The sequence below is a fragment of the Amphibalanus amphitrite genome, unplaced genomic scaffold (assembly GCF_019059575.1).
Source record: "Amphibalanus amphitrite isolate SeventyFive unplaced genomic scaffold, NRLGWU_Aamphi_draft 000664F_arrow, whole genome shotgun sequence".
NCBI classification, from domain to species: Eukaryota; Metazoa; Arthropoda; class Thecostraca; order Balanomorpha; family Balanidae; genus Amphibalanus; species Amphibalanus amphitrite.
The window spans coordinates 27048-39263 of NW_024882158.1; the positions used below are offsets into that span (position 1 = coordinate 27048).

At 47.8% G+C, this 12216-nt stretch overlaps 1 protein-coding gene across 1 annotated transcript; it reads right to left on the bottom strand.

The window, feature by feature from the left end:
* Positions 1–432: 432 nt before the first annotated feature.
* Positions 433–11758, bottom strand: LOC122364245 (tetratricopeptide repeat protein 39C-like). Its single transcript, XM_043334442.1, has 14 exons — positions 11705–11758; positions 11322–11491; positions 10954–11091; positions 9843–9929; positions 9423–9543; positions 8350–8494; positions 6166–6268; positions 5725–5822; positions 5122–5290; positions 4630–4720; positions 4238–4345; positions 3664–3903; positions 3035–3240; positions 433–2262 (listed from the first exon to the last, which is right to left on the bottom strand). The coding sequence occupies exons 2-14, from the start codon at positions 11445–11447 to the stop codon at positions 2122–2124; spliced, it is 1773 nt and encodes a 590-aa protein (XP_043190377.1). The 5' UTR covers positions 11448–11491; positions 11705–11758; the 3' UTR covers positions 433–2121.
* Between the last annotated feature and the right edge of the window lie 458 nt (positions 11759–12216).

Sequence of the window (12216 nt, forward strand, 5' to 3'; positions counted from 1 at the left end):
TCGGAAAAAATACGAGACTCGACCATTTTCATCCATACTCCTTTACATGATGGTCCGAATTCCCAGTGTCAAATTTCACCAAACCAGTTGTATTTCCCGGCAGGACCCTAAATACGGCGTAAACGCGCCTAACGACATCGTGCCTGCTGAAACCCGAACCCAGTAAACTCATTAAAACGACATAAAAATGAACATTTCAACGCATGGAGTCGGCGGTTGGCCTTGTCGGTTCTTGTTTTACATAATTGCATGTCCCCGTTCATTAGACGATGAATAGAAGATTAGTGTTAAATTCCTCGACATACTAAAGGTGCAATTTCCGTCACGAGTTACGCTTATGTTTTGCCGTATCCAAGTTGCATGAAAAAATCAACCTCAAACGGCCTTCCCTCTCCAACTCGTTAGCATAGCTGACGATAGACCAAACAAGGATATGATTGCCGAATCAATTTATTGCGCTATTAGATCTACCATTTTCCACCACTACCACACATCCCACTCACAGCGAAACCAGGTGAATTCGGTATGCCATCTACCCGATCTACCCAAGGCCATATGATCTACCCTTTGTTTAGTAATCACAGCTAAAATCTTGCGAGATCGCGAGACGCACAAACACGTGCCATTGTGGTGCCACGGGACTCACATCGAGCGCACGACCCGTTCTGATTATACCGTTACATGGTGCATGGTACATGGGTGCTGCTTCCAAGCTGCCGGCGTGCACCAACACTAAGCCAAAGTGAACACAGACACAAAAGTAATACCCTGATCGCGAGCGAGTTAAATACCGAAGAGTCAAACAAACATCGAAAAAAAAAACACAGATAAAAGCATAGACTATCCATATCAGTACAGTAGCCTCTGATAAAAGTAACCAATTTTTTCAAAGTGCCGTGACTCGGAACGGTACTTGTCAGACAAAAAATCTGTCAGATATTAAAGAACAGAAAACGACAAACATACAATATTCTCCCGCCCCAGCGGCACATTTCTAACTAGTGAGGGGTGGCTCTTCACCCTAAATACCTATATCTCTATACCTCACAAACAGCACTAATCTAAAATAACCGCTGGGCGCTGATTGCCACGATATGTTTAAACTAATAACTCGTCTCAATCACGATTACATGAGCTCTCCTACAGTTCTTAAATGTATTTTCTATATAACTCCCTACATTTTCTTCTAGTCAGTGACATTTCATAATGCCACGCGATTATTTATCTGATTGGTTATATGAGGTATCACCGGTAGCTTTTGGCGAGCTAGGCACTAATAGTACTGGCACGATATACATTTGGACACTAAAATAGACTCGCGATATAGGTAGTTGTCTTCTCTAGACTCTAGCTAGGTCGGCCATGTAAAGCTTTTCTACGCGCATTAAGGCGTCACTGTCTTAGGCTGTCAAATATTTTTTAGCCCAACTGACTGTAAATCGGCCGTAATTTTATACAACCGCTGACGAAACTTACATTAGAATCATAACCTACAGGGTCCTATTTCCCTTGACTGCGTTGCCAGCCCCGTTAAACTCAACTAATTCGGTGCCAATGTCAACTCCTAAGTAGACCTTCGAGCTCTATGCTTAATTTCACCTCTCCTCCTACTATGTCGAGCTCTATTGTTCTTAAATCGCCCGCTAGGTATCGGCATCTAAGCTCATAGACCGCAAAATGGACGAGAAAAACTCTCTGCCAACAAGGCTCCAGCATAAAACACTTTGAATATTCCAACAAAACACGACGAAACGTCAAGACATGCCCTAAAAGCCAGCTTGTTGTCAAATACTCCCCAGAGCAAAACACCTGAGATTATCAACAAACCAGACAATCGACACAAAAAATAAACAGAAACAGCCAAAAACGATGATTTCAGAGTAAACATCTCAGCTGCGAGATTCAATATGAGACTCAAAAAACTCAATCGCTATCGTCAGATCTACCGTGATTCCCTCGCAGTCCCTCCAACCTTCCTTCCACTATCCTTCCCCATAAGAGCTCGTTCACTCTTCTCAAATCTTCTCGCCCTTTCTTTCCTTAAGTCCCTTTCTTGCCTTGTCAACTCGACGTCTCCTTCTCTTTTCCATCTTACTTTTCCTCGTCGTCTCCTTCTCGTTCTTACTTGCTCTTCTGTTCGCGGCCGGTCTTTTCAAGCCGTTTGAGCGCCGCCTGGATGCGCACGGCGAGTCGCGACTCGAAGTCGTAGTCCTTGTAGTCGTCCCGGGCGGTCAGCAGGAGGGCGCGACCCTCCGCGCGGCGCTGGGAAAAGAGGGAGGGTGGAGAGAATTAGAGAGGAGTGAGAAAGAGAATGTGCGCCCCTCCGCGCGGCGCTGTGGGTGGGAAGGCAGAGTATTAGAGATGGTTAGATAAGGAACCGAAGGCGGAGGATAATGTAACAAAATAATTGAGTGCTGTAAATGTGGATATTTTTAGCTGTCGCATGGGAACGTGATAAAGGTAAGATATTTCGTGTAGTGCTTTTGCAAGGAGCATTGATAATACTATAGATTAACTTTGAAGCGACCTTCTCCTTGATATTATGTCAAAAATGAAAGAATTATTTACATGTGCATTCGGGCACAGCCCATCATCAGATGTATATTTGAAAAGACAGCATATACATCGGATACATCGTCACAAAAACAAGAATCGACATTTCAAATTCAGCTCGTGAAAATGACACATCAGTATCCTTCGCGCCGTATGGTACCTATCTATATAAAACACACCTATAACCTATATTCACCTGTATAACCTATATTAAACACACCTATAAAATAATTCTTTCATTTTTGACATAATATCAAGGAGAAGGTCGCTTCAAAGTTAATCTATAGTAAGGTAAGATATTCTTAATTTTCATCTATCACGTCTTAAAAATACCGTGATAGTAAGGCTAGCACGAGCAGATAATAAAGTACAGCCTCGGTAATGCTGACAAATCGTAAGGTCCTTATAAGTCGGTTCACTAGTACCTCCCTTAGTCCCTTCCTCCCCTCACTCCCCCTTCACCTTTCCCTCCCCTCCCTACCTTAGCCTGCGCGCAGTACATGGCCGCCAGCTCATAGCTGGCGTGCGGCGCCACATACGCCCGCCGCGAGTCACCCTTCCCCAGGTGGAGGGCTCGGATGTAGTGTCTCTCCGCCTCCCGCAGACAAGTGTTGTCAAACACGCCGCCACAGACCAGGTGCGCCACGGCGGCCAGCGGAGGGAGCTCCAGCGCGGCGCGCTCGCAGTCTGACGGGAAGGGGGACGGTAGCGGGGTTAGAGGGTTAGTGGTGTGCAGTGAACACTCCATTCACAGCCCACGGAGGGATGATGAGGGTGCTATGTAAAATCTACGAAGGGAGTTTACGCACGCATGGTTACTTGAAGTTCGACTCGTTCGTGCCGTTACCTTACATTATCATTCATTCAGTCTTCCGTTATGATGGACGTCGTTTTGGGGTCGACAATAATACAATTTCTGCTTTTGGAAGCAGCTGCATTGCTAACTTTCATAGCAAACCAAATGTCGAAACACTACCGGCTAGCACACCATTTTCTGAGCCATGACACATCCCTCAGTCCCATCCTCCACTTTGACCCTTTCCCGACCTCCGCATTAATTGAGCGGGAGCCCATCCCACTCCATTGAACTCATCCCTCCCTTCCACTTACCCTCCACTACCGCCTTCCACACGTCCTGCGGACACGACGGCAGCGCGTTCCACAGGTAGAGCAGCTCGTAGGCGTGCAGTCGGCAGGCCAGCTGGGCGGCCGGAGGGGCGCGCGGCTCGCGCAGCGCCGCCGCGCGACTCTCCAGGAAGGTATCCAGTTCGGAGCGGCCACGACCGGGGGGAGGGATGTCTTTGAGGAGCGCGGAGGCCAGGGTGATGTCACCAGAGGCACCGGTGCATACTGTGGGAGGGGGGGGGGGGGGGTGACGTCATCAAAGACAAAATTACACAATGGGGGGGGAGGAGGAGGGAGGAAAGGGTCTTTGCAAAGTGAGGTCTCAGGTAGTGAAATGCACTACGCTGTGTATTTATAAATGTACTGGGTACATCTGGGTATGTGCAGAAGAACGTAACAAAACTTATATCTTACCACATTACACGTGAATAACGCATTAGCGATGGTCAAACGGCAGCGACAGTCCACTGTCTCGATTTAGTCGAGTCACAGTCGATATCCATCCCAGCCTATCCATGCCCTCCCCCGTCTCGCCACCGTCTCCCCAATGGCCACTCACGGGCACTCAGGTACTGGTAGAAGGCCTTTGACCAGCGCGACTGCTCGGCCAACTCCGAAAAGGCCACGAAAGCCTCCACCCAGTCCAGCTGAAGGAGGCGGCACCAGCCTGAGAAGAAGGGTTAGGGGCATATTCCATTGGTCAATTATCAGTAAGACGTGACACTAGGCTGTATCGGCAGAGTTTAGGGTGTTACTTAGTTAATTAATTGCTTAGATACATCCTGCAAGTGATAGCACCTGTATAAACACTCAGATCACTACACAGTAGAGTATTATTTTTGCTCCTGGAAAAAGTATAATATCCTGCAATAACGATCAATTCATTTGTGGACGTTCAAACCCCGACTAAATCTCGAAGTAATTGAGCGGGCTGTCTGTGTCAAAACTCACCTATCTCGTGCAGACAGAGGAGCCGCACCTCCCCCTGCTGTCCCTGACTGGCGGCCACCTCGTACGCGCCGATGGCACCGGACAAGTCCGACTGTCAGGTGACAGACGATCGGAGACAGTGAGATAGATGATAGCACCGCTGGACATATTATGAAATTATTGATGACAGTGGAATACTCCGGATGCTAAATATTATGTGGGTGATATGCATCTACCTCAATATGTACTCGAAATAAACCGTTCATCAAGAATGTTGTAAGTGAATATGCAATGATCAGAACTCATTTAAGTTACTTCAATCACTATGATTTGAGGTGCTAAATGCAAAAACATTTATTTCTTCAATTCACATCTAACCGCCTTCCTGTCTTTTGATGATCCCACAACGTACAATAAAAAAGAGAAAATGGAAGAAAATTAACTGAAATAAATAATGCCATGCCAACTCGTTTCACAGGGTAGATATTATCACTCCTCGGTTAAACCACGGACCTCGAGTCTGAGCAGTCGTCCCCTGAAGAACTGGAACAGCGCCGCCTGTCCGTAGCGTCCCTCGGTCTCTCGGAGCAGCTGGTGGCAGACGGCCACCCCGGCGGAGACCGCCCGGCCGTCCAGGGAAAGCAGGGGGCGCACCACTGAGTGGTACCACAGCAGCGCCAGGCTGGGGGACGGAGGACATAGTATAGACTATAGAGTGATATCACAGCAGAGGGAGGAGAACGGCCACACCGGCGGAGACCGCCCGCCCGTCCAGAGACAGCAGGGGGCGGACGACAGAGTGGTACCAGAGCAGCGCCAGGCTGAGGGGGGATATATGATGGCACAGATAACAGTAGTACTACTGTTATCTGTGATGATGGTAATTACGGGGTTGAAAGCGGTGTAGCAGAACTTTAAGTCACCCCAACCTCAACTGTTGATGAATTAAGAAGAAAAAAAAACACAAGGCTGCTGCTGGGCTTGACAAGTATATTCCCCAGATACCCAGCCAGCTTGCCCCGATAGCATTTCCTGGAAGCCCTTCATTACACTACGTACATCGAATTAAAGTCAAAACATTTTTTTTTGTAAATTCGCCAGCACTTGTCCAAATACCTGGCGAGCGGAGCACGCATGTCGCGGCTGGTGCGGCAGAACATGAGCGCCGCCAGCGCCGCCGAGCGGTCACTCTGGAAACCCAGCAGCTGCACCACCTGCCAACAGATGGCAACAGGCGTCAGCGCAGGCCCGAGTCGCAGAACATTCATAAAGCATGTGCGTAGTGTTTGACAATGCTTGATATTGTTCCGTAGACCGCGGAAGGTACGACATCTTCAGTCATCAATCGCCTCGAAACCGTGAGGCAAGAGCTCTAACAAAATAATAAAATGATAACAAAAAAGGCCGCGACACCCGAAATCACGATTAACGATATCACGAAAGAATCACGAAACACCGTGTCCCACAAGCCACACCAGACTTGTAACTCGATGACACGTATTCCAGTATGAGGCGATGACACAGTGAGCTACGACGCGATGACAGTCTGACACGTACCTTGACAAATTTGGCGGGCAGCAGTGACACTGTGAGCTGAAACAGGCCGTAGCCGAGCGACACAGACCCCATCAGCGCCTCGGCCGCCTCTGCCGACACCGGCCTGAAGGACACAAAACGGAACTGAGTCGATCTTTAGCTGAAGGTAACGGGTTCGTAGTTACACGGGATATTGGTCAGTTTACACCAACACCGTCCTGACCAAGGCCCTAAAACTACACACTGTGTTTACTATGATCCTATCTTCTATGCAGTTCTATCAGTTCTATGTTCCTATCTTCTATGCTCACGCTACCTTCTACGTTATAGTAATCTTGCTACACGCCTGACGGATACAACACAAAACGGAAAGAAGTCGATCTTCAGCTGATGGCTCGTTATCGCACCAGTTCGTTATCACACCAGACAATGATTGGTTCCGTCACTTTCTGTCGACACCGGCCTGGCCAGAAAGAAAAGCGAAAAGGAATCGATATTCGATCTTAAGTGGTTTGCGGCGCTCCCGGCTCATGAATACATAATGCACTGGCTAGTCTATAAATTATACAGACATCAGCAGCATGAAAATACCTTTGCCAGAAACAAGGATGGGGTATGCAGGCCGGGCATGACTGCAAGTTCATATAGCAGTCTTTCCACTTTCCAGCACACGCGAGACAAGTATGTTCGCACTGTAGTCTGTAATAGCGGCTGTGCTCGCTAAGGGGTGGCTGTTTCATCCGAGCCGAGAGATACATATGAGTCTAAAAGTCGGTGTTGCAGAGCATAACGGGGCAGTGTGGTCGATTTTTGAATAACGGCACAACAGCGTCTTTTTGCTGGTCATCTGGTGTGAACCCACGCCTAGCCAGCCGGGGCGCCACGTTGTAACATCGGCCATAACAGTGGTGTGACGGGGCAACAAACTCACAAGCTGACATTTCGGCTTTAGCTACAGACCAAAGGACAACTTAAACTGCACAGCCATGAGCCAAACGAAAAAGGCACAGCCGGTGCACCGTGTAGGGCGGCGATGGCAGAAGCGGCAACCAGGTGCTGAATTCACTTCGAGGCTTTCATTGAACTCGTTCATGTTGGCTGGGTTACAAATGACCCAGACACCGAACCCGTGTGGTCCTTCTCACCGGAGGCGTTCGAAGTTTCCACGAGCGCTAGCGCGTCTTTTGTTGGTTTCGTGTTTGTTGACATGCATCGGGGCTTAATCGATGTAGCACAGTTTGAAAGTAAACTTAAGTAAAGTTTGATTAACTTCATTCACGTATACCCAGAAACTGTAGAGTGAAGGTAGAGCTGAAATATGTTGCCCCGTGTTGTTGATGCAAGGAAGAAATCCACCTGTACCTATAGTTCGTTTTTTTTTTCAAAAGGACGCTGGCTCAAAGTTCAATATCGAAGCTCTCACGTGAGTTTTGGCAGCTTCAGCGTCTGGCGAAGAATTTCTTACCGAAAAAATAACCGATTTCAAATTCTGCACGGTAAGTAGCTGGACATTCTTTCTTAAAAATGAACATACTATGATGACGTCACTGGTGGCAGCAGGCACCCAAATGTCCGTGCAATGGGACAAGTGTCAACGAATTTGGGTGAAACTTAGTTTTTCACTGTTGCCGAGCTTATAATCGAGTAAGCAGTTCCGTCCATGATAGTTATAAGTTACATTGCAATACATGTTCGACAGTATGACGTCACCACTGTTCTCATATATGGTTCCAAAACGCACATATGGAAATTATCAGGAAGAAATCACATGTCAAAATTAGTTGACGTTCGATTTTCTCAGGTTCAGTTTTTGCCACTGAACTCTAATATATACTGGAAGGAGCATTGGTGACTTGTTTTTGTCTATCGATTTCCGCCATGTTGTGTATACCAGAAATATAAATTGCATGTACGGTAGCAGAGGTGCAGTTTAGTGAGAGGTACACTACTCAAAAGTGCTGCTGCTTCATGCCTGCAGTTTGATTGCAGTGATCAACTTTTCAAGACTTTGGTATACACAACATGGCGGAAATCGTTAGACATTCTGGCCCATATACGGCCAAGGCGAGTGCCTCCCCCTGGTTTTTGCTCGTTTTGCTCGCTAAAATACGTGCTTTTCGAAAAACATACTTGGAGCCAGCGTCCTTTTGAAAAAAAACGAACTATAGAACCGAACCCGGTACCTCCGGGTACTGAGCCGCTCACCTGGCCTGGTCCACATGGAGCCGGGTGGCGGAGCGGCGGAGACCGGAGGGCGCCGCGGGGGCGGCCAGGTTGGGAGAGGAGGCAGAGGACGGGAGGAGGGGTCGGGCCGCCGGCTCCGCCGCTCTGCCCTCGCCCGGCTCGGCAGCTAACGCGGGGACGGGCGGTCAACGCGGAGCGATATACAGGGATGTAAAACCCGCATCAATAAGGCAGTAAAATGTAGTTACTTCCCCAGCCATGAAGAACATCTTCAGTTGCACTGTTATTGACGATGCTGATTAGCTTACGTCAAAGGCAGCTGCTTTAACGATGACAGTTCAAGACTGAGAGCATCACTCAAACAAAATCAAATATTCGACAGAAACATACTCACTTTTGGGTCTTCGCTAGTCGCTACCCAATATCTTCGAACTGCATAATGTATCTCAGCCTTTTCCTTACCTTCCGCTAAAATTATACTTACAAACTCACCACTTTAAAGGGACTATCCCACCTTCTAAAATGTTGTTAAAACCAGTTAAATTGTGCCCGACTTTATAGATTGGATGACCAGGAACACGGTTCTGGCATTTATTTTTCATTAAACATCTTAGGCTTCTCATATTCCAAACACAAACTTTCAAATATGTGACGTCACAGCCCAAAATTACCTCCTTCCCCAGGCCACGTTACTGTCATAAAGCTGATTCTTTTTACTCTGTAGGCACCACAACAATGTTCAGACCAAGTTTTAAGCGATTTTTCAACGAACAAACCCATTTAAATCAGAATGACTAAACGAGGTGACGTCACACTAACGGTCGCTCCATGTTGAAGATAGGGCCTTGTACAAGGCCCATTTTCAAATGAAGGAAACGAATTTCTTCAACACCAAGAGGCCGCGGGGGTTGCAACCTAGATAGATAGTGGTTTCTGAACCTCGCCGAAAACTTGGCTATCTCAACTCAAACCCCATGTTAAAGGTGGGATAGTCCCTTTAACGCTTTTATTTTCTGCCCGTAGCCCTAAACAACAATGTACATCAATCACTGCCCAATATCAAAGCACGAGAAGCAGCTCTTATAGTTTCTTACCATTTTCCAGTCGATCCTGTCGTCCCTCTCGATACAGGGAGCTGATCTGACCGTATATTCTGTCGTAGGTTTTCCAGGCGCGGCGCAGGCCCCAGCTGCCTCGCACACAGCTGCCCACGTCCTGTGGAGGGATGGAGCGGGGACAGATCGGGTCAGGTCAGGTCATAAAGGTCACAGCTTGCCACGGCCAGTGGAGGAGTAGAGGGCTCAGGTCGGAATCATGTCGGTTGGACTTCAGAGTTGGTCGAGTTAGAGGTATGGTCAGAGTAGGTAAGGGTCAGGTCGTCTAGGACTCACGGTGTTTCCAAAATCCGACAGTATCAGTATGTTGCTGATCTCAGAGTTTCCGTCTGTGGTCTTACATATCCTCCTTCATCGTCTTTCAATCTGGTGAGATCGTAAGATGTCTCTCCGTCTCACCTGCTGCAGGAAGTTGATGACGGCGGCGCAGACCTGGCAGTCGGCCACGGCGATCTGTCGCTCCAGCAGTCCGACCACCTCAGACTCCTGACGGCACAACACACGACACGGTCGGGAACGGTAAGCCCGTGACACGATAAGTAACGTACTCCGACTCCTAACGGCACAACACACGACATGGTCGGGAACGGTACGTTCGTGACACGATAGGTAACGTAGTCAGACTACAAAGTACAAACGGCACAACACACGACAGGGCCCGTCCGCGACGCGATAGGTATGCACGACTCTTTCCGTTGGTATGTTTGGCCAAACGTGACTTTTAAAGTGAAATGGTCATACAAAGCGACCCCCACCAAACACGATTTGGCAGCACTGTAATGACGCCTGCTGGGCGTGAAGTTTTCCCTTCACCATAGGGTTTACACACAAATTGGTCAAAGTTTGAGCCAGGATATACTAGTCTAAAAATGCAAAAAACGAACAAATTTTGGCATCAACAGATTCAGCATTTCATCGTGTGCCTCAAACCGTCCATCATTTGGCCTCAAAGGAGGTAAAAATTGTTCAAAATCGAAGTTGAAAAGATGCTTTCTGAGCACATAATCTGGTAGCAATCACGTGACCTGCTATAAGCAGCTTATCGATAATTTACAAACATAATTATTAATATGCTGCTTTAAACAACATTAATCATACATTTTGAGCTTTCAGTACTTTAAATAAGGTCAAAACATCGCAAAACACAAAAGTTAATACAATAGTCACGTGGGTGTCAGGAAATGTCACAGGTGCGTCAAATTTGTGACTGGGGCTTTACTTTCAAACATCGGATCTACCTGTTTCTTATAGGTATCTTGATACAAAGTCTGTTGTTCTTACGCCCGGCTTTTGACATCGCTATGACCACTTTTCATACTGGACATGAATTTAATTTATGAGCAATATATTATGTGTGCCTGTGGTATTATCGTATTACGATATCAAATTACAGTACCAAAGCATTGATAAATGTCCATTGTCCACCTCAACCTGCCCCTACCCTACCCTGCCTTCACCTAACCTAGCTTTGATCACTGGTTATTGTCAGTGATCAAAGCTCGGTGCTCACCTCCAGCTGTTCGGGCGCCTTCAGCTTTGTCCGCAGCTGGTTCACCAGGCCAGTGTCGGGCGTCATGGCCTTCTCCGTGGCCTTCAGCAGCTGCAGCGTCCGTTCCAGCTGGGCAGACTCGAACGTCACCACCGCACTCTGATAGGAAAATGGGAGAGGTAGGGTTGGCAGCAGTTACTTTAATAAAATTTTGCTCAAATATTTGGATGGATGGATTGACAAAGCAAGAGCCCACGCCAAGCAGAGCTAGTTGCATTACAGGGCCGTGGTCGTAACATTACAGGTGTTGCGCTATGGTCCGATTCCACAATTACGTAGCAAGGTAGCATTCTTGCATAGCCAGATTGTGACCGATTCCCACTCCTCACCATGACACTGCAGTAGCACTGGGCCATGCGGACTTGTCTGTTATCCTGGTGGTGTCGGAACAAGTCCTCGGCCTCCACCATCCGGCTGTTGAGGAACATGTCTATACTCTCCCTGGCCACCTCCATTACTGCTCTGCTCCTCTTTTTACCTGAATCCAAATTATCACAGTCTGAAACAGACAACAGCCAAATTCAGCAGATGTCCTAAGCTTTAGCTTTACGGGGTGTCAGTGTTGAAAATGATTTTTAAAAGACGCAGTGAAGATGCAGTGCCCTGGTGTACGTTAAGTTAATTTGCAATTGAGGAAAATTGACACACACTGAATGTGACACCATTCTACACATGAAAGTTTTAATTCACCGCAAAACACATGCATCATTACCTATATTCTAAATAGATTTTCATCCGCCCTCTTTTCCCCAACCTCGCAGCAGAAGACTTACGAAATAAGGGCCCTGTTCAAGTGCTCTGCGGCCGCCGCGGCTCCCGCGGCCGGGAGGCGGAGCCTAATTTCGGTTAGGTTGAACACCCTCGCGGCTGCGGCCGCTGCGGCCGGCGACGAGAATGGCACAGTTATTTTGAAAGGAGATGCTGATCAAAATTTTGTGTGTGATGGCTATATAATGGCTTTATCACTTCAATTAGTACCTTTTTGAAGCAATTATTCCTAAACAACGTATCAAATCAACCGAAACAAAGAGCGAAATCCGCAATGTTTTGTCTCACGCGCGCAGTTTATGTCGAAGTTTCCCTGCGGTCGCTCCCGAGCGACCGCGGGAGCCGCAGGAAGAGCTACGCATTACCCAGAATGCTGCTCTCGCCTGATTGGCCGCCAGCTAAGCTCCGCCTTTTTGGCCGCGGGAGCCGCGGCGGCCGCAGACACTTGAACAGGGC